The sequence below is a fragment of the Leucopleurus acutus genome (assembly GCF_964270905.1).
Source record: "Leucopleurus acutus genome assembly, chromosome: 3".
NCBI lineage: Eukaryota > Metazoa > Chordata > Mammalia > Artiodactyla > Delphinidae > Leucopleurus > Leucopleurus acutus.
Window position 1 is genome coordinate 133763877 of NC_139145.1, and position 23852 is coordinate 133787728.

Below are 23852 nucleotides of genomic sequence, written 5' to 3' on the forward strand. Positions count from 1 at the left end.
TTTAAAAAAATCTGACTCATGGGCTTCCCTGGTGGCGCAGTGGTTGAGAGTCTGCCTGCTGATGCAGGGGACATGGGTTTGTGCCCCGGTCTGGGAAGATCCCACATGCCGCGGAGCAGCTGGGCCCGTGAGCCATGGCCGCTGAGCCTGCACGTCCGGAGCCTGTGCTCCTCCGCAACGGGAGAGGCCACAACAGGGAAAGCCCCGTGTACCACAAAAAAAAAAAAAAAAAAAATCAAAAATCTGACATTTTTTTTATATATAAATTTACCTACCTATCTATCTACCTATCTATCTATCTATCTATCTAAGGCTGTGTTGGGTCTTTGTTGCTGTGCACGGGCTTTCTCCAGTTGCGGTGAGCGGGGGCTACTGTTTGTTGCGGTGCACGGGCTTCTCATCGTGGTGGCTTCTCTTGTTGCGAAGCATGGGCTCAAGGCACGCGGGCTTCAGTAGTTGTGGCTCATGGGCTCTAGAGTGCAGGCTCAGTAGTTGTGGTGCACGGGCTTAGTTGCTCCACAGCATGTGGGATCTTCCCGGACCAGGTATCGAACCTGTGTCCCCTGCATTGGCAGGCAGATTGTTATCCACTGTGCCACCAGGGAAGCCCAAAGGTAAGTCTTAATATCAGCCAGCTCAAGAATTTTTTTTTTTTTTTTTTTTGCCGTATGCGGGCCTCTCACTGTTGTGGCCTCTCCTGTTGCGGAGCACAGGCTCCGGACGCGCAGGCTCAGTGGCCATGGCTCACAGGCCCAGCCGCTCCGTGGCATGTGGGATCTTCCCAGACCGGGACACGAACCCGAGTCCCCTGCATCGGCAGGCGGACTCTCAAACACTGAGCCACTGAAGCCCAAGAATTTTTTTCATTGTTGTCTTTTTTTCAGCCAGAGAAGTTACTACATCTATTCTTGTCATATTAAAAAGGGATGACCCACACTTTAATAAAAACAGCATGGGTTAGTTAGGAACTGGAGTCCAAGTCAAACCTGCCATCAATCAAATGTGTAACCTTGTATACAGACTTAACTTCTCTTATGCCTTATTTTTTTACACCTGTAAAATGATGCCAAAGCTTCTTCTAGCTCTATATTTTGTAATGAAGAAGCTCTCTTAATTAAGACCAAAGAAATTAAGAGGAAATAATTATGATGTCATCCAGGTAAGGGTAAAAAAAATGAGAATTTAACTTACTTGGATGTTCCAAGCCTTTTCATTTTTTTAAGGTATATTATTACACTTCATTTACTTTCAGGTGCATAAAATTGAGTGGTAGTATCCTATCCACGATAGAAAGATATCTCAAATTTGCCTTTATTGTTAAATAAATCATAGTACATTCATAAAATGAAAATATTATGCAGTTATTAAAAACCATACTTTCAAAGAATAATTGAAATTAAATTTTAAAAAGCCAGAATCAGTGAGTTAATGTAAAGCATTTAACACAAGGTTAGCCATATGATAAATGTTTAACAAATGATATCAACTATAATAACATTGTTGTTATTAGCAAAACATTGTTAATCCCGACTTTGAAAAAAATATGAAAAATATGTATGAAAAATAAAAATGATGGAAGAACCATGAAGTGTTAGCAGTGGTTGTGTGGCTGTCTGTGTGAGATTACAAATGGTCTTAAATTTCCTTTGTATCTTTTGCAAAATTTGGGTTTTTTTTTCTTTACAACTATGCATTGTTTTTATAAGATTTACCCAAACCAGAATTTTAAATCTTTGCTTCTGTTTTAGATTTTAATCAGTTCTATATGATAATCAGCCACGATCTTCTAGAATAAGGATCAACACACAATTCTACTTGAACACAGTTACAATAGAACACTTACTTCTTTGACTTTAGAAAGCATTATATTAATTTTGAATATCATTATTCATGAATATGAATTATCATGTGATATGTCTATAACAATAAATTATATTAAATTTGAATTAACCATAGAATTATGTCCTGATAGTGTTTTCTTTTATTTTAAAATGTTCTAGTTGGTTACAATGATTTGGCTTACCAGAAAAAAACCAATGGCTAAAGCAGTCAATGACACCGTAATTTTGCTATTTGGTCTACCCTAGCTAAATGAGGCTGCTATGGTAATTTTATACTTACTCTCTACTACTCCTGGAATTGCTCTATAATGCTGAAACTGGTAGAAGGATTTTTCCAACATGTACTCAGGATTTATTTCTTCTACTCGTAGTAAGTTCAAGACCATGTTGTAGGTCAAATGGAAAGCACTATTTAGTGGATCAGCTGAGCCCTGAGAGAAAAAAACATGTCAGTGTTATAGATTTTAAAAATAAATTCATAACAATATTTTTAACCTCCTGAACTGCTTAACAGTTTAGTCTTCGCTAAGGAATACTACAGAAATGTATTAAGTTCTTTCCTTTAAATGACCAATACAAAGTGATAAAACAGTTGATCTTTGGGAAAGTGAAGGAGGGAAAAAAAACACCAACTAGGACAGTAGCAGTTAAAATACTGTTGGCCAAGTATGTTTAGCTCTCTGCCTTCTAGGTACTTGACAGGATTACACATTTTGCCCTCAGTGGGGAGGGCAAATAAGTTTCAGTGATGTTATCACTCCCTGGTCAAATATTTAACTGCTGGTGTGAAAAGCTACATTTTCCCTGCTGGCACAGTGACTGCTAATGTTCAAGATGGTGGTTTCTCTATCAGCTTGAATCCCTAAACAATAATAAGCATAGTCTCTTTTGTAAACGTGCAATGAACAAGTAAAGAGAAACAAACCTTTAAGTTACTGGATTTAGGTTTGTTACTGCAGTATAACCTGGCCTATGCTAATAGAGCACACTAAATTTATTTCAAAATGACATTCAGAAAAAATTAGTTATTTTGAAACTCTCAGCTTCCTGAAATGACATAAAACTGCCTAAATGTTTCCCCAAAATTTACAGACCAGTCTTTGTCAACACTTTGGTAATTCCTCTTTCTCCTCCTAATTGTGGCTGTTACCAAAGAAGGGCTAGTTACAATAGTGTGACCTTAATTTGCAACAAGGTTTATGTCCAAAATACTTCCTTGAGATCTAAACTTTTCTTACAGTGTTTCTTCAGTTTCTTCAGGAATACTTTCTCTTTTCTTTTCTTCTCTCTCCCTCCCTCCTTCCTTCCTTTTTTTTTTTAAAATATATATTTTTTGGCTGCGTTGGGTCTTCCTTGCTGCTTGCGGGCTTTCTCTAGTTGCGGGGATCGGGGGCTACTCTTCCTTGTGGTGAGCAGGCTTCTCATTGCGGTGACTTCTCTTGTTGAGGAGCATGGGTTGCAGGCGCACGGGCTTCAGCAGTTGTGGCTCGCGGGCTCTAGAGCGCAGGCTCAGTAGTTGTGGCGCACGGGCTTAGTTGCGCCAAAGCATGTGGGATCTTCCCGGAACAGGGTTCAAACCTGTGTACCCTGCACTGGCAGGCGGATTCTTAACCACTGCACCACCAGGGAAGCCCAGGAATACTTTTTTCTAAATGCAAATACTTCCTAAGATTGAAAATTGTTAAGTAGTGCCCAAATGAGAATGACCAAATTCTTGGGAGATACATGCTGAAATATTTAGAAGTGTCACAAAACATGCAAATCTTTAAATGACATAGCAAACTACACAAACACTGTTAGGGTATTCAGAGGCTTTTAAATTGAGGTTCATAAGCCAGTCTTATTGCATTCAGAATTATAAATGTATGAATATATGATTTTATGAGGAGAAGGAGCAGAACTTTCAACAGTCTCAAATGGTGGTATTCCTTAACTCCTGAAAAATCAAGAGCCATTTACCCTAGGGGGTTAGTTAGTAAGTCCCTAAAACCTTATTTTTTATCCACTTTCCTTGAAAATAGGGCCAAAGGGATATGTGGAGTTAGTATGAAAATCACATTCTTGGGGAAGAGAGGAATGAAAGACAACTTCAGCTACTTCATAATTTTGCAAACAGACCAACTTTTTACTATTCTATTATTTTTCTTTTCTACTATTACCTCCTTTAAGAAATGTGGGGCTTCAATATTGCAAATGTTTATTTCCAACCTCAAGCTCTGCTTCTATATTCAAACTGCTGTAGAATACACCTATCTGAATTCTCCATTACCTTAAACTCAACATAGCATTTTAACATTGTATCCAAGTGACCCCAGGACAACCCCAACTTATACCTGATATATTGATATAATTATTAATAGTCTCTTCTTTCAGTATTACAGTATCCCAATTTGATGCTAAAAAATATGGCTATACAGCCGTTCCCCAGTGTCTTCGGGTTCCCTATCTGAGGATTCAATGAACTGTGGCTCGCAAAATCCTTGGGAAAAAAAATTGCAGAAAGTTCCAAAAAGCAAAACTTGAATGTGTCATGCAGCACAGGCAACTATATACACTGTATTTATGGCTATTTAAATAGCGTTTACATTGTATTCCATACTATAAGTAATCTAGAGATGATTTGAAGTATACGAAAGATGTGCATAGGTTATAAGCAAGTACTCTGCTGTTTATGTAAGAGACATGAGCATCCTCTCATTTTGGTGTTTTAGTATACATGGGGGTTTTGGAACCAATCCCCTGAGAATACCAAGGGAGGACTGTAACTACACAGAATACTATTTACTCTTAAAGAAGAAAATTCTGCAATATGTAACATGGATGAACTTTGAGGATATTATGCTAAATGAAACAAGCCAGTCACAGAAAGACAAATCCTGCATAATTCCTCTTATATGAGGTATCTAAAATAGTCAAATTCATGGATTTAAAGAGTAGAATGGTAGTTGTCAGAGACTGAGAGGAGGAGTAATTGGAAAGTTACTAATTAAAGGGTATCAAGTTTCAGTCAAGTGAGATAAATAGAGATTTGCTATACAACAGTCAACAATATATTTTACACATAATAATTTATTAAGAGGGTAGATCTCATCTTAAATGTTCTTTGCACAATAAAATTTAAAAACCCTTTTATTAAATGAAATGAAAGACAATAGAAATTTACACTTACAGGGTAACAAATCTAGAGATGTCAAGTAAATGGAATGAAAAAATCTGTACTAAAGGAACCAGATGCTGCCATTAAAATATTACCTCCTGACTCGATTATTTCCATACACAGAGTACGAGGTAAGAAAAATAGTGTTTATTACATGCGACAAAATTTAAAGACTAACACAAATTTTCAGTCTTGACCATTTCCCTAAAAGAAAGAACTAAAGTTATATGGACACTTAAAGATGGGTTTCCAAGTGTTAATCTTTAAAACTGAAAATAAGACACCATATGATCACTATGAATATGTACAGATAAGCTTTGTCTTTACTCATATAAAAACATTTAAAAGAAAAAAAAGAAAAAAGAACTTTACCTATTTTTGCTTCAGCTTACAGGCTTCCTACAACCATATCTCAAATTCTCCATGCAGTTCCTAAGTCTTAGAAGTTGAACACAGTATATTTCAGAGATATTGACCTATGTATGTCTTAACATGTTTTGAAGATTATTTTAAGTAGCTAATCAGCTGGCAGTTAATTTTATATTTTAATTCATGTTAAGCTTCCTATCTTATTGATAGTGTTCTCTATGGATATGCTTAGTAATTCCTTACTATCAATACATGGAGAAGGAGAAGGAAAGCAATCAGGTAGGTCAAACTTCTTTGAGAAGCTCTTCAAAATAAAACAAAAATCTTAGACAATCCAAAACACAAATATTAAGCAAGCAAAATGAACAGGTTAATTTGAAATAAAGCTTATAAATTTATTATTGGGATATTATAATCTCTCAATAGGATGAATTAGAATGGTAGATTGTAGAATTAATTCATGAAACTATCTGGGCTTACAAAGGTATAGGAAGATAACTGTGCACAATACTGATAATATCTGCCCTACTTCCTGCGCGGATAAGTGAGAAGCGATTTGTGCAGTGGAGTGGGCAGATATAGAGGTATCTCAAATTTGGAGGGCGAAGTAAACATTTCTGCCCTCTACAGATCTCCATCCCCTCCACTGAACGACTTGCTCTTTTCCTATTAGAACAGAAAGTAGGGTACAAAGTATCAGCAATTTGAGCAGTTACCCTCTTCCACCTTCCTAAGCCCAGACAGTTTAGTAAATTAACTCATCTACTCAGAGAGGTATTTGAACTGACACATTTAATTTCAATGTGGTCCTGAAGTATGTTTCTCAAATTCCTGGTGAAGGCACAGAAGCTTAACTTGTTACCTTAAGTAGTTGTTTTCCAATTGTTGGGCTCATCTTTTCATCTACCATAAGAATTACAATTCCTCTGTCATCCATTCCCCTCCTTCCAGCACGACCAGACATCTGAATGTATTCACCAGAGGAAATCTGAATGAACATAATTAAAAATGCAAAGTTTAGGAGAAAACCTGGTGAAAAACATATTCTTAAAATTATTCTTATCATAAAGTTCACAAGCACAAGCTACACATTCCAAGACAGCAAACAAGATTAAAAACATGAACTTTTAGGAAAGTTTAAGTAAAAAGACAAAAATGCAAAACACTTAAGAATAATGTTGCAAAACTAAATTTTAGCTCCAAAATGATCAAATAGCTATAGAGAAATACTGGCTAATTCACCGGCATAAAAAATATCTTTGAACTAGATATTCTGGAAAACAGGAAAGTTTAAGAAAGCAAACAATGACCCAAACTCTATTAAATACCAATTCTGTCTTGATCATAACAAATTTTCTTAATTTCCAAATGAGATTAATACAAAAATCAACACATACAAAAAGCACAATTTCTATTTTCTCACTGTATGTCCTTGGCATTCAGAAGAGTCCATTCATCACTAAGAACCACCTAAGGGAGAAAGGTTAGTAAGTCTCCCATGCATAGTCTTTCAGGGTAAAATTGAACCACCTGAACACTGGGCAAAGTTTTATCTGTAAGTACATGTGTACTTTTCTCCTGTTGGAAGGGTCCAGCATGTTCGGACTCTCAAAAAATGTTTGACTCAAGAAGAGTTGCAAACCACTGTGCTACTAGAAGGCATATTACTGATAGCATCAAAAACAGACCTAACGACCTGGGACCAACCTTAAAGATCAAAAAAGAACATTTCAAAAAGGCAGTCCAATAAAATCTCAACAGCACTCAAGGGCATTGTTACATTTTGACACATTATGATTTTTAGATTTCATAATTAGGATCTTGAATCATCAAGAAATGGTTGTTTTCTTAAATTCAATTACCCACTTTACTACATACCCTTCCCTGGGGTCCACTGGATGCCAAGGAGCAGGTAAAGTCACGAAAAACTTATTTATTTATTTTCTTGTAGCATCAGTTTTATTCAAAGAATTAAGTAATTTTAAACTGATGATGAAGAATTTTAAAATTTACATTAACTTAAAATATAAAACATATGGAAGACTTTATCCACTTTGCAATTAAAAATTATATTCTACATGAAATAGTCTTCTTTTGACTTAAAAAAGTCACAAGTTACAGAAAGTTTCTGAGGCCTTCTCAAAACTTTGAGGCCTTCTCAAAACATAGAGGCCTTCTCTATAACGCCTCCATGACCACTTATATACAAGTAACTTCTTTTCTTGTGTTCTATCCTTCCTATACATATTTCTCAGAGCCCATAAAATAAACTTCCACCTGCACTAAGTCTCTTCACAGTAGGGATTGGTTTGGTTTTGTTTTAAATTTAGCATCCTCAGTATCTACCATAGCTCTAGGCCCATAGTTTAAGTTTGGTAAGAAGCAATTACTTCCTTCTGGATTAAGGATTTATTTTTACTCCAATTCACCATTTCACTCATGATCCCAACTTTTGCCTTAGGAAAGACATATGTGCAAACCTGTTAAAAAAAACAATCTCTATTTTAAACCTAAAGAGTAAAACAGTGAGCTACAACTGTAGCCACTATAGTAGAGGTGCTTTAAATAACTTAAAATTTGAAGAAATAAAAATTCTAGACATATTTTAAATGCATTAAAGCATTCATGACTCATTTGCACACTTATCCCTCATCACTAAACTCTTTCACCTACTTTTTGGTTTTTGTTTTTGGCTAAAGGACAGAAATATAAAGGATCTGAAATTTAACTTTGATGAACTACTCATATTAGCTCAGGTACAAATTTTAAAGTACTTAGAACTGAAAATCTCAAAGACTACATGAGCCAAAATCATCTTAGGTAAAACTGAAGTTAAAAGTTATTTCAATATATGAATTATTTTACTTACCCATCGGAAATCCTTCCCATCAAATTTTCGGGCGTTTGTAAATAAAACAGTTCTAGCTGGCATGTTAATCCCCATAGCAAAAGTCTCAGTGGCAAATAAGGCCTAAATGAATAAGTATACAATTAAACACACATTTTAAACTGAAAAACTAGTTTCATTAATAAATTACTCAAGTATAAATAAATCATTAATTTAAAAAATTAGTTAATGAAATTTTACAAAAATAAGACACGCTATCCGAGGTGTATTTCAGTATTTTACATACAAAATTATTAAATTTACATATAATTATGTATATTAAATTTATATTATAATATTTAATGTCCCTTGGATCCCAGAAATTTTTTAGTTCAGGGAAAATAGTCTTTCTTTCTGTAACTCCAGTGGTGGTAACTTGGCGAGACTACTACTGGTCTAATGGACAAAGCATTATTAGGCTGGAGAATATTTTTCTAAACACAGTCTCATTTCCTGGTTTCTTCATTGATGATGCAGTGGTTTTAGAGACACCTTTAAAATCTGAGGGGAGATCAAAATCAGTGGCACTTTATGTTCACATCTAAGACTTTACCAAAGAGCACACAAAGGTATGTGTACAAGTTAAGTCACTGAAGTACTGTTAAATAATCTAAATTTTCATCAATAGGCAACAATATAAAAACACTTTATTTCATCAACTTAACAGAATGCTATTCATCTGTTAAAAAGAATGAATAGCAATGCATATGAAGAAATTGAATAACGTGGGTAATATAATCACTTTTGTTTACAAATTAAATCAAATGTTATTTGTATGTATCCTAGTGGATATTTCTAGGAAGTAAAGGGCAATGGTGGTCTTTAATTTTTCACTTTATGTACAGTTATTCTATTTGAATTCTACAATCCACAAGTATCACTTAAAAGATTCTTTAAAATGGGTCTCAACAAAACATGCAATCTATATGAGGACATCAACAGGGCCTTACCAGGACCCAGGTACAAATAGTGACCAATTCTTTATCTAAAATACCTCAAGTATGGTCTTTAGGGTGAGTAAATTTCTTTTAAATATCCTAGTTAGTGCTGAAGTTCTCATGACAAATCTCTAATCTGATTTTTAAACATAAAATAATTTATGAATCATATAAAGGCTTACAACTATATTTTGGAGTTGTTTCCCATTTTCAACATCCCATTACTGGGTACAAACATCAACATAATATTAAAAATTAAATTAGACTCTTTCATAAGCCTAAACAGCAATTCTCCTTGTCTTTCCTAAACTAGTCCTTTTAATCTGTATACAGAGTGGAGTCCACTTACAGTATCAACTTCAGGTCTGAAAATTAAACAGCACCTTCTGGAAAATTCTACACTGTATTCAGTAATGATACCATTTCTTACTTTAAGACTAGGAAAAGAAACAAATGACTTTTACCTATAGTCCAAAATTTATGAAGTATAACACTGTATACAAAAATAAGTTCATTACCTAAGCCATTCCGTTCGACTTACTTAAATAACAATTAAAAAAAAGTTGCCTACAAACAGTGTTCTTGATAACTTTCAAACTGCTCACATAACACAATTTTAGGGCATAATAAATAAAATAAAATCATACCTTTATCAATCCTTCAGAAAAGAGAATTTCTATAGTTTCTTTCAAAATAGGAAGTAAACCACCATGGTGAATACCAATGCCCCTCTTCAAGAGAGGAAGTACATGTTCAACCTACGATTGGATTCAATTTTATTTTTAAAAAGATGTGAGGAAAAGAACTTTTAAAATGTGAAACTAACAAAATTAAGAAAAATCAGTAATCAAGAAAGAATGCTGTTTAAAGAAATTTTATATAACTTTTCCAGAAAAACTAGAAAGCAAACCCATATTCCCACAATTAAACTTAAAACACAATAAAATTCTGTCCTAGCTTTAATATGAAAGGCATGTTTAAATAAACTTGATAAATGTTTTGCTTCCTCATTCAAATTTTCCAGCATTACTTCATCTCCTCTAAAAAAATTAAAGGTTATGACAGCAAAGTTTGCATCTGCATGAAATAAACTTAAAAAATACCAGCCAGGAGTTCCCTGGTGGCACAGTAGTTAAGAATCCGGCTGCCAATGCAGGGGACACGGGTTCGAGCCCTGGTGCAGGAAGATCCCACATGCCGCAGAGCAACTGGGCCCGTGAGCCACAATTACTGAGCCCGTGCTCTAAAGCCCGTGAGCCACAACTACTGAGCCCGCGTGCTTAGAGCCCATGCTCCACAACGAGAGAGGCCACTGCAGTGAGAAGCCCGTGCACCACAATGAAGAGTAGTCCCCGATCGGCACAACTAGAGAAGGCCTGTGCACAGCAACGAAGACCCAATGCAGCCAAAATAAATAAATTAAAAAAAAAAAAATACTAGCCAACTCAAACCAAAAGAAAATAAATAACTATAAAGCATATTTAATATAAATATGTACTTTATTTAAAAACAAATGAATTACTGAAGAGTTCATTAACACTATTAAATACCATTAAATTTTACTATTAGAAGTGTGCTAGGATAACAAGTATGTATAAAGACATGGCTCAGCCCTTAGATACTAATAATTCAGCTGGAAAGAAAAATTACAATAAGATTTCATAAATTAAATACCATTTTAAATACCAAGAAACATGCAATTGCAGTTTTATCATAAATCCCACACAAATCAAAGCAAACATCTGTAAGCAGAGTATGACCTTCCAATTTTTCTTTTCACAAAATAAAACTATCATATAGTATTAGGTTGGGCTAAAGCATTAGTTCTCAGTTTCGGATGCACATTAGAACAACCAGGGGAGTTTCTGAAATATTCTAATGATCAGGACACACACCAGACAATTAAATCAGAATCTCTGGAGTGGCAACAAGACATCAGTATATTTTAGAACTCCTAAGGCAATTCTAATAGTCAAAAGAAAAAACCACTTTAATTAATTAAAGCAAAGTAGAAATCAAATTTCTCATTAAACTTAGGTTTGCTCTATTGTTTTGTTTGGTAGCCTTATGAATTAAGAAATTCACTGACTTCAAATTAGCATTAAAAATTTTGTAGTATTAGGAACAGAAGCAATAATTTCCAGATCATGCTAGCTTTCAGAGAAAAGTTTCTTCAAGGCAGCAAATGTTTCCTTTGGTCACCTTCTTAGAAGTTCAAAATAAGAATCAAGGTATCATTTCAGTGCACAATGCAACATATTTACTGCAGTGTGCAAACAGTGAAATATATAATATAGTAACAAATCCAGGAAATACAAAGTGAATATACACTATCTGTTAATAGCCACAGTCTACTTAATGACATAAAACACACACCTGAGGGAGCTTTTTATCTTCATCTGACAAGCAGTCAATTGCGTTACTGAATACTTCTTCAACCATCTTCTTTTCTTCATCTAAGAGAGAAAACCCAAGGGTATATAAGTATCTAAATGAGTCAGTGATAACAAATTTCACACACTGCAAAGAATAAGAGTCTATAAAGAGTAAAAGTAAAGACTCATTATTTTAGATAGGCAGAAGGTAAAGTAGATCAAATTTTCTACATAATTATTTAATAAAATTCATTGCCTTTCAAAACAGATCTAGCAGAGTTAGTCCACGAGTAAAAAGTACTATCTTATAAAAGCAGTAACAGTAACTACGCTAGGTATCTACATGCAATATTTAAGTCAAAAAATTATAGGACACAGGGATTATTATTACTCACTATTAAGGAAAGTAAGGCATTGAGCAAATAATGGGCATTGGTATTAACGTTACGTCAGCAATTCCAAAGCCTATGCTCTTAACCATTACACTGCCTTCTTATAAAGTGACTATTTGTCAATAAATATTTGTTGACTTTATCAATATATAACCCTGCAACATCAAGCACATACAGCACTGGTAGTTATAAGAAAACATTTCTAAGTAGAGCAATTCACTCAGTCAAAAAATATATATATTATTGGCTTTAGGAGGGTATATGGGTTATCTGTCATTTGTTATTTTTTACCCATGGAAAAGTAAAAATTAGCTTTAAAATCATGGGATTAGTTCTGTGCCTTGATAAAGAAAACAAGACAACTGAAATTTGATTCTGCATGACTGAAGATATTATTTACTTCTCACTGCACAGGATCAGATATGTAAAAGGACAAAATGAATGACAACTGGGTTGGTATTTAGCATGCTGCAATTTTTGCCTAGGCTATGCTACTATCTAGCTGTGTGACTTTTATATGGTTACATTTACAGTTAATAAATGAGAATAATATATTCATTTGCTAGAAGTTATTTTACTTTATTCAAAAATTATACCACAGTTAGGTACAGGGGCAGGTCTTCCCAGTTTGGATTTCTAGAAGAATGAAACATAACAGAAGGTAGTCTGACCAAGACACTAACCTTAAGTTATCAGACAGAAAACCACAATAACCAAAGAGCTATGGCAATGAAGTATAAGAAGGTATGAGTCTAATATTTCTTACTAGGGGTCTTTGGGTTTTATATAAAACAATGTATTATACTTACCTTCCAATAAAAGAAGACAGAAGAAAGGAAAAGAAATGATAAATTGAGGGCCTTAAAGCTTTTACAAATGTGATGTAACTACTGCTGTAACTGTAAGGTGAACTGCAAATTCTAACAATACACAAAAATGTCTTACCAGAAATATATTTACGCTAATTTTCACGTAACATTAAAACTATACTGAAATTATATAGTACCTGTGTTGAAATCTAATTTGGTCATTTGAAGTGCGTAGGCTTCACAATCTTTCTTACTAAAACTGAAAATAATTACAGGTTGAAAGTTTCTTTCCATAATCATCTTCACGATCTTGAACACATTTGATGGTCCTGCAAAAAAGGTACATAAACCATATCCAAAAATTAACTCAAAATGGATTAAAGACTTAAATGTAAAAACTACAAAACTCTTAAAAAATATATAGGAGTACACCTTCATGATGTTGGGTTAGGCAAAGCACTCTTAGATATGATACCAAAAGCATAAGCCACAAAAGAAAAAAAAAAAACCTGATAAACTGGATTTCACCAAAATTTAAAACTTTTGTACTTCAACAGACACCAACAATAAAGATAACTCTAACTCACAGAATGGAAAAAAATATTTACAAATCAGATATCTAATAAAGGTCTAGTATCTAGACTATAAAAGAATCCTTACAACTCAACAACAAAAAGACTGTAATTTTTGAATGGGCCAAGGATTTGAAAAGATATTTCTCCAAAGATAAACAAATGGCCAGTAAGTACAGGATCTTCATTAGCCAAGAGAGAAATGTAAATAAAAACCACACTGAGATATGACTTCATACATACTAGGATGACCATAATCAAATAGACAGGCTACATTAAAGTACTGGCAAGGATGTGGAAGAAATGGATACCTCATATCCTCCTGATGACAATGTATAATGGGGCAGACACTTTGGAAAATAACTTGGCAGTTACTGAAAAGGTTAAACATAGAATTATCATATGACTCAGCAATTGCACTAGGTATATTCTCATGAGAAAAGAAAACACGTTCACACAAAAACTTGTAGTACACAAATGTTTACAGCAGCATTAGTCACAACAATCAAAAAGTTGAAAACAACCTAACTGTTCATCAACTGAAGAATGAATAAATAAAATGTGGTAAAATCATACAATGGAATGTTATTTGACTATAAAAAAGAATGAAGTACTGACATATGCTATAACATGGATGAATCTTGAAAACAAGCTAAGTTGCAAAACACCACATATATCATGATTCCATTTATATGAAATGTCTAGAAAAGGAAAATAGAAATAGAAAGTAGATTAGTGATTGCCTAAGGCTGAGGGGTGGTGGGGAAGAGGTTGGGAGTAAATGAAGAATGACTGCTAATGGGTATGGGGTTTCTTATTGCGTTAATGAAAATGTTCTAGAATTAGATAGTAGTTGCACAATTTTGTGAATATACTAAAATCCACTTAATTGTACCCTTCTTAAAAATGGTGACTTCTATGATATGTGAATTGTATCTCAATAAAAAAACTGTGGGGACAGCTGCATAATCCTGTGAATGGACTAATAACTGTTGAATTGTATACTTTAATGGGTGAATTGTATATGAACTATATCTCAGTAAATGTCATAGAGGAAAAAGATTAAAACTTTATTCACCCAATTTTATCATACACTATCTAGATCTTTATACAGCCTCCTGAGGGGAAAAAAGTTAAATAAAAAAACCCCAAAAAATGTAATCTGAAAATACAATTTACATGTAAAATTCTCTTAAAACAAAGTTCCAAATTACCTTTTGTTCCTCCTTTTCTCCCCTTCTGATCTCCTTTTGCCAAATCACCAGCATCTCGAAGTACCTGCATCGCAGTATTAAAATTATCTTCTCTGAAGTCACCCTGGAATCACAAAATTTTTCTGTGTAACTTAATATCTAATCATAATGCAAATATTTTTTCATACCTCAAAACAAAGCTTCCTCAAATAATAAATAATTTAATATAATAATATAACTGGGAAAAGCAAAACATAAGATATCTGAAACATGTCCAGAGTCCCTTATTCTCAAGGCATTTAAAAAATACTGGAAAAGGAAGGAAATCTAATTCATGCATTAAAAAATACGAGTCTTAAATATAATTTTTGAAATAAAAATACATACACAAAAAACCAACAATAACTCTGGACCACAAAACTACTTAAGAAAAAAAACGGATCTCTGCCATTCTTCTCTAGTTTAAAGAAAAATGGCTATAAACAGCAAAGTATGATATTATAGATATAAGAATTATAATTACTCCCTTACATTTTCATCAACCACAAGGTGCAGACCATCTCCCCCTGCTGGAAAAATGTAGTGCTGTAATGGAGTAGGCCGATAATCTGTGTAAATTACATGACAAGGCTGTAAAAACAAAGAAAAGTAATTAACCATATATTTTATTTCTTCAAAATAATACCATGTATATGACCTACCTAAAAGACCTTAAGGAGACAAATTTTTGAATTCAACATTTCAAAAAGAAAAAAGTTTTTTTAAAAAAACCCTTAAGTCAGGAAGAGAAAAATGGGGAAAAATGAGGTCTATCAAATTATACTACCATCTGTTCAATTTTACTAATTCCCTAATCAGGGATAAATATCAATACATGATTTGAGTTTCCATATGATCTTGGATCCATACCCTAGACCTGTGATGCCATAATTAAAGAAGACTTCAATTTCTCCGTAGCAGCAGTAATGGTGACACAGAATGCTCCCTGAGGTAAAATAGAACTTTTCTAGCCCAGAGACTTTTCAAAGCTTTACTAAAAGAGCAGGTTGATCTAACTCCTCCAGAAGATCCACTGTGTTTCTATCCTACAAAAGCAACATGATGTTACAAAAATGCCATTAGAGAGCTTATAAATGGATAAAAAATAAATTTTCAGCATTCTGGTATAAAGGAAAAATAAGGGCAGAAAAATAAAACCAAGAATAAATTTAGTACACATGAACAAAAGCTTGTTATAAGGTCCTTTAATGCTGCTAAAATTAGACTAGAAAAACAAAAAGAAAATACAGTCAGTAAAAAGTCTGCATTCACATGAAAACAATCAACTCACACTCTCAGAAAATGCCCAGCTTTTTCCCAGTACCGAGGTCTTAGAGAAAATTCTCTACTGTGTACTCATGGTTCATTGTATGAATAGATAGTTTCCAAACCTGGCAGGTCATCATGATCAATTTGGGAGCATTTAAAAGTTAAAGGTTTCAAAACCCAAGACCCTACTCCCAGAGATTTTGATGTACTGGATTTGAGATGGGACTCAGAAAATTCACACTTATAAAAAAATTAGTCGGTTGATTTTGATAAGCTTGCTCGATTTAAAAAGTAGTTTCACATTAAAATGTCTTTATTCTAGGCAGCATCAGGAACGAAGTACAGGATATAGTAAGGCCAACTTGTAACATTTTAAATATGGAAAACATCAAAAAAGGGAAAGAAAATACCTGTTTGTGTAAGTGGCAAATCCATTCAGCAAACTGCCGGGCATTTGGAATAGTAGCCGAAAGAAAGACATAGTGAACATTATCAGGAAGCAAAATAATAGTTTCTTCCCACACAACACCACGCTCTGAAAAATACAAATACACCTTGGAATTCAATGTTACTTTATTATTTTCTCTCAAGCTCAATAATTAGAAATACAGACCATGTTGCACAAGGATATTTTTAGCCACAGACCCTTACTGTAAACTACTTTAGTTCTAACCATGAATTCATTTAGTAGAAAATTAGTAGACTAAACCAGCATAAACACAATGTACTCTGAAATAACAGCCTGCAAAAAGCAGCGCCAAACTGAATCCTGTTCAAACAGCCTAACAAGAGTCCCAGGACAATGGAAACAGTATTTCCATCTCACTTAGAGAAGCATAAGTTGTTGGCTTATAGAAAGTCACAGTAACAAATTTCAAAGAAACACCATTACTACAGCATATAGCATCGTTCATCTAAATTACCATCATGATCTCCAGAGATGAAAGATTTGATAAACAACAAAACTGTAAGTCAAATGGAAAAAAAATGGAAAAATCCATGTGAGAATTTCCCTCCCATAAATGAACAAATCAATACAGGATTCATGATTTAAAAACCAAAATAACTGTTTAGAACCTAATCTTATGAATTTCACAAAAGCGAAATTTCTAGAAAGGGTAAATGATTTCTTTAACTTGTATTATTACTTTCACTATGAATACAGGTTAACTCACTGCTTTAATTCAAATAAAAACTAAGCTTTAAGTGTGTACATATTAAACATTTAACTTTTAAATGTGTTTGTTAACTTTCGCCCTCCAAGTTCCACGCAAAATTCCAAGTAAACTTACTTTTCCATTACAGTAGTGCAAAAGTTCAAGTAAAGGGATAAATTTTTTGCTCATTTTTATTTCATAATCCTCATTTTATTTTTACCATAAACATGCACTTATTTAAAAAAAAGAATAAATAAAAATCAAGAATGTTAACTTTGTAGGCTAGAAGTTTTAGAAATTCTTTAACATTAGTTATACTAGAGAGCTCTCTATTAGAGGGAACTAATTTTAATTCCATTTTTAAAATGTGAAATTGCATTTTTTCACCCAGAAGTTGTTACTTTTTAAGAAGCTGTAACTGAATGAGATCCTACTGGAAATAGCACATCATGTTATCCACAAATTAGTTTATAAGAACTCTACTCACATGGAAGATCAACAACTACTTGTTCAAAATTCCTAATGCCATTCTTTTTTTTTCTTAATATCTTTATTGGAGTATGATTGATTTAGTGTTGTGTTAGCTTCTGCTGCATAACAAAGTGAATCATCTATATGCATACATATATCCACACATCCCCTCCCTCTTGCATCTCCCTCCCACCCTCCGTATCCCACCCTTCTAGGTGCTCACAAAGCACCGAGCTGATCTCCCTGTGCCATGCAGCTGCTTCCCAATAGCTATCTCATTTTACATTTGGTACTGTATATATGTCAGTGCTACTCTCACTCTTCGTCCCAGCTTACACTTCCCCCTCCCCATACCCTCAAGTCCATTCTCTACCTCTGTGTCTTTATTCCTCTCTTGCCCCAAGGTTCTTCAGAACCTTGGTTTTTCCTTTTTAGATTCCATATACACATGTTAGCATACGGTATTTGTTCTCTTTCTGACATACTTCACTCTGTATGAGAGACTCTAGGTCCATCCACCTCACTATAAATAATTTCGTTTCTTTTTATGGCTGAGTAATATTCCATTGTATATATGTGCCACATCTTCTTTATCCATTCATATGTCAATAGACACTTAGGTTGCTTCCATGTCCTGGCTATTATAAATAGTGCTGCAATGAACATTGTGGTACATGACTCTTTCTGAATTATGGTTTTCTCAAGGTATATGCCCAGTAGTGGGACTGCTGGGTCATATGGTAGTCCTATTTTTAGTTTTTTAAGGAACCTCCATACTGTTCTCCACAGTGGCTGTATCAATTTACATTCCCACCAACAGTGCAAGAGGGTTCCCTTTTCTCCACAGCCTCTCCAGCATTTACTGTTTGTAGATTTTTTGATGATGCCCATTCTGACAGATGTGAGGTGGTACCTCATTGTAGTTTTGAGTTGCATTTCTCTAATTATTAGTGATGTTGAGCATCTTTTCATGTGTTTGTTGGCAATCTGTATATCTTCTCTGGAGAAGTGTCTATTTAGGTCTTCTGCCCATTTCTGGATTGGGTTGTTTTTTTGATATTGAGCTGCATGAGCTGCTTGTATATTCTGGAGATTAATCCTTTGTCAGTTGCTTCACTTGCAAGTATTTTCTCCCATTCTGAGGGTTGTGTTTTGGTCTTGTTTATGGTTTCCTTTGCTGTGAAACAGCTTTTAAGCTTCATTAGGTCCCATTTGTTTATTTTTGTTTTTATTTCCATTTCTCTAGGAGGTGGGTCAAAAACGATCTTGCTGTAATTTGTATCATTGTGTTCTTCCTATGGTTTCCTCTAAGAATTTTAGTGTCTGACCTTACATTTAGGTCTTTAATCCATTTTGAGTTTATTTTTGTGTATGGTGTTAGGAAGTGTTCTACTTTCATTCTTTTACATGAAGCTGTCCAGTTTTCCCAGCACCACTTATTGCAGATGCTCTTTTCTCCATCATATATTCTTGCCTCCTTTATCAAAGATAAGGTGACCATATGTGCATGGGTTTTTCTCCAGGCTTTCTACCCTGTTCCATTGATATGTGTTTCTGGTTTTTGTCAGTACCATACTGTCTTGATTACTGTAGATTTCTAGTATAGTCTGAAGTCCAGGAGCCTGATTCCTCCAGCTCTGTTTTTCTTTCTCAAGATTGCTGTGGCTATTTGGGATCTTTTGTGTTTCAATACAAATTGTGCAATTTTCTGTTCTACTTCTGTGAAACATGCCATTGGTAGTTTGATAGGGATTGCACTGAATCTGTAGATTGCTTTGGGTAGTACAGTCATTTTCACAATGTTGACTCATACCGTCCAAGAACACAGCATCTCTCTCCTTCTCTTTGTATCATCTTTAATTTCTTTCATCAGTGTCTTACAGTTTTCTGCATACAGGTCTTTTGTATCCTTAGGTAGGTTTATTCCTAGGTATTTTATTTTTGTTGCAGTGGTAAATGGGAGTGTTTCCTTAATTTCTCTTTCAGATTTTTCATCATTAGTGTATAGGCATGCAAGAGATTTCTGTGCATTAGTTTTGTACCCTGCTACTCTACCAAATTTATTGATTAGCTCTACTAGTTTTCTGGCAGCATCTTTTGGATTCTCTATGTAGAGTATCATATCGTGTGGAGAGAGCGACAGTTAACTTCTTTCCGATTTGGATTCCTCTTATTTCTTTTTCTTCTCTGACTGCTGTGGGTAAAACTTCCAAAACTAGGGGCTTCCCAGGTGGCGCAGTGGTTGAGAGTCCGCCTGCCGATGTGGGGGACGCGGGTTCGTGTCCCGGTTTGGGAGGATCCCACATGCCGCGGAGCGGCTGGGCCCTGGGCCCGGCTGAGCCTGCGTGTTCGGAGCCTGTGCTCCGCAACAGGAAAGGCCACAACAGTGAGAGGCCCGCATAACGCAAAAAAAAAAAAAAAAAAAACTTCCAAAACTATAAAAGTGGTGAGAGTGGGTAACCTTGTCTTGTTCCTGATATTAGAGGAAATGGTTTCAGTTTTTCACCATTGAGAATGATGTTGGCTGTGGGTTTGTCATATATGGCCTTTATTATGTTCAGGTAGGCTCCTTCTATGCCTCTCTTCTGGACAGCTTTTATCATAAATGGGTGTTGAATTTTGTCAAAAGGTTTTTCTGCATCTATTGAGATGATCATATGGATTTCATCCTTCAATTTGGTTAATATGGTGTATCACACTGACAGATTTGCATATATTGAAGAATTCTTGCATTCCTGGGATAAACCACTTGATCGTGGTGTATGATCCTTTTAATGTGCTGTTGTATTCTGTTCGCTAGCATTTTGTTGAGGATTTTGCATCTATGTTCATCAGAGACGTTGGCCTGTAGTTTTCTTTTTTTGTGACATCTTCGTCTAGTTTTGGTATCAGGGTGATGGTGGCCTCATAGAAAGAGTTTGGGACTGTTCCTCCCTCTGCTGTGTTTTGGAAGACTTTGAGAAGGACAGGTGTTAGCTCTTCTCTAAGTGTTTGATAGAATTTGGCTGTGAAGCCATCTGGTCCTTGGCTTTTGTTTGTTGGAAGATTTTTAATCACAGTCTCAGTTTCAGTGCTTGTGATTGTTTATTTTTTCTATTTCTTCCTGGTTCAGTCTCAGAAGGCTGTGTTTTTCTAAGAATGTGTCCATTTCTTCCAGGTTTGCCATTTTATTGGCATACAGTTGCTTGTAGTAATCTCTCATGATCCTTTGTATTTCTGCATTGTCAGTTGTTACTTCCCCTTTTTCATTTCTAATTCTGTTAATTTGAGTCTTCTCCCTTTTTTTCTTAGTGAGTCTGGCTAATGGTTTATCAATATTCTTTATCTTCTCAAAGAACCAGCTTTTAGTTTTATTGATCTTTGTTACTGTTTCCTTCATTTCTTTTCCATTTATTTCTGATCTTTATGATTTCTTTCCTTCAGCTAACTTCAGGGGTTTTTTCTTCTTCTTTCTCTAATTGCTTTAGGTGTAAGATTAGGTTGTCTGAGATTTTTCTTGTTTCTTGAGGTCGGATTGTATTGCTATAAACTTCCCTCTTAGAACTGCTTTTGCTGCATCCCATAGGTTTTGGGTCGCTGTATTTTCATTGTTATTTGTTTCTAGGTATTTTTTTATTTCCTCTTTGATTTCTTCAGTGATCTCTGGGTTATTTAGTAGTGCACTGTTTAGCTTCCACGTGTTTGTATTTTTTACAGATTTCTTCCTGTAACTGATAGCTAGTCTCATAGTGTTGAGGTCGGAAAAAATATCTGATATGATTTCAATTTTCTTAAATTTAACAAGGCTTGATTTGTGACCCAAGATAAGATCTATCCTGGAGAATGTTCCATGAGCACAAGAGAAGAAAGTGTATTCTGTTGTTTTTGGATGGAATGTCCTATAAATATCAATTAAGCCCATCTTAATGTATCATTTAAAGCTTGTTTCCTTATTTATTTTCATTTTGGATGATCTGTCCATTGGTGAAAGTGGGGTGTTAAAGTCCCCTACTATGATTGTGTTACTGTCGATTTCCCCTTTTATGGCTGTTAGTATTTGCCTTATGTATTGAGGTACTCCTATGTTGGGTGCATAAATATTTACAATTGTTGTATCTTCTTCTTGGATCAATCCCTTGATCATTATGTAGTGTCCTTCTTTGTCTCTTGTAATAGTCTTTATTTTAAAGTCTATTTTGTCTGATATGAGAATTGCTACTTCAGCTTTCTTTTGATTTCCATTTGCATGGAATATCTTTTTCCATCCCCTCACTTTCAGTCTGTACGTGTCCCTAGGTGTGAAGTGGGTCTCTTGTAGACAGCATATATATGGGTATTGTTTTGGTATCCATTCAGCCAATTGATGTCTTTTGGTTGGAGCATTTAAACCATTTACATTTAAGGTTATTATCAATATGTATGTTCCTATTACCATTTTCTTAATTGCTTTGGGTTTGTTTTTGTAGGTCTTTTCCTGCTCTTGTGTTTCCTGCCTAGGAAATCTCCTTTAGCATTTGTTGTAAAGCTGGTTTGGTGGTCCTGCATTCTCTTAACTTTTGCCTATCTGTAAAGGTTTTAATTTCTCCATTGAATCTGAATTAGATCCTTGCTGGGTAGGGTAATCTTGGCTGTAGGTTTTTCCCTTTCATCACTTTAAATATGTCCTGCCACTCCCTTCTGGCTTGCCGAGTTTCTGCTGAAAAATCAGCTGTTAACCTTATGGGGATTCCCTTGTATGTTATTTTTCCCTTGCTGCTTTTAATATTTTTACTTTGTATTTAATTTTTGATAGTTTGTTTAATATGTGTCTCAGTGTGTCTCTTTGGGTTTATCCAGATGGTAGTCTCTGTCCTTCCTGGACTTGACTATTTCCTTTCCCATGTTAGAGAAGTTTTTGACTATAATCTCTTCAAATATTTCCTCAGTTCCTTTCTTTGTCTCTTCTTCTGGGAACGCTATAATTCGAATGTTGCTGCATTTAATGTTGTCCCAGAGGTCTCTGCGACTGTCCTCAAGTCTTTTCATTCCTTTTTGTTTATTCTGCTCCCTGGCAGTTATTTCCACCATTTTATCTTCCAGCTTACTTATCCGTTCTTCTACTTCAAGTATTCTGTTATTGATTCCTTCTAGAGTATTTTTAATTTCAGTAATTGTGTTGTTCATCACTGCTTGTCTGCTGTTTCGTTCTTCTCGGTCCTTGTTGTTTCTTGTCTTTTCTCCATTCTGTTTCCGAGATTTTGGATCATCTTTACTATCATTATTCTGAATTCCTTTTCAGATAGGCTGCTTATGTTATCTTCATTTATTTGGTCTTGTAGGTTTTTACCCTACTCCTTTGTCTGTTACATATTCTTTTGCCATTTCTTTTTTTTGTTTTTTGGATGGGTGCTGCTGCATTCCTGTCTTATTGGTTGTTTGGCCTGAGATGTCCATCACTGGAGTTTGCAGGCAGTTAGATAGAACTGGTTCCTAATGCTGCGATAAGCACCTCCGGGAGGCCTCACTCAGATTGATATTCCCTGTGGTCTGAGATTCTCTGTTAGTCCAGTGGTTTGGACTTGGAGCTCCCACCACAAGAGCTCGGGCCCAACTTCTGGCCTGGGAACCAAGATCCTGCAAGCTTCATGGTGCAGTTAAAAAAAAAAAAAAAAGAAGAAGAAAGGAAAAAGGAGCAGTACAATATCAAGAACATAAAAGAAAATAAAATCAGAAAGATAAAGGTATACTAGGAAAAATAAAACTATAATTGAAACAACTGCAACAAGGTGAAATAAAACCACAGCAGAAGGAAAAAAAAGGGGGGGGGGGGTGGACAACAAGTCAAAAGGAGAGATCACTAACAAAGTATAGAGAATAAAATAAAATTAGAAAAATAAAAGATTTATTAGGAAAAATAAAAATAGAAAAGAATCAACAGCAACGAATTAACAACGTAAAACAGAACCCCAATCTGAGAGAGGAAAAAGGAAATGAAAAGAAAAAAGCCTTGGCTATGCGGCCGCAGTTTAGGTAGGGGGTGGAACTTAGGTAGTGGCAGAGTTTAGGGTGGGGTGGGGCCTGTGCAGAAGGGAAGAGGCAGCATGTCGAAAGGAGGGCCTCTGGAGTGTCGGGTTCAGGAGTTAGGAGGTAGGGCCCTGACTGAGGGTGTGTGGGTGGGGTTTAGGCCCAGCTCGTTGGAGGGGTTCTCCAACTGCAGAAGTAGGGCCCTGGCTGGGGTTATAGTGGTGGGGCTTGGGCTCTGTGCTGTAGATGGGAGGCTCCAAGGGCAGAGTATTAGGTCCAGGAGCCCAAAATGCCTCCTGGTGCCTAAGTGGACAGGGAAAGCATTGGCCCTGTTCCCTTCTGTTCTTTCGCGCCCCTCCCCCACCGTCTCCCCTGGGGTCTCCCCCATTGCCACTGGACCC

The 23852-nt window shown here is 35.3% G+C and overlaps 1 protein-coding gene across 1 annotated transcript in view; it reads right to left on the reverse strand.

The window, feature by feature from the left end:
• The window catches only part of MTREX (Mtr4 exosome RNA helicase), a 136596-nt gene that overhangs the window by 69945 nt on the left and 42799 nt on the right, over positions 1-23852 (reverse strand). The window contains exons 8-16 of the mRNA XM_082836795.1: positions 16252-16376; positions 15065-15163; positions 14555-14657; positions 12966-13097; positions 11569-11648; positions 9840-9950; positions 8237-8338; positions 6230-6355; positions 2122-2272 (exon numbers count right to left, since the gene is read on the reverse strand). Of these exons, the coding sequence (XP_082692921.1) occupies positions 2122-2272; positions 6230-6355; positions 8237-8338; positions 9840-9950; positions 11569-11648; positions 12966-13097; positions 14555-14657; positions 15065-15163; positions 16252-16376 (1029 nt within the window). The remainder of the gene's footprint in view (positions 1-2121; positions 2273-6229; positions 6356-8236; positions 8339-9839; positions 9951-11568; positions 11649-12965; positions 13098-14554; positions 14658-15064; positions 15164-16251; positions 16377-23852) is intronic.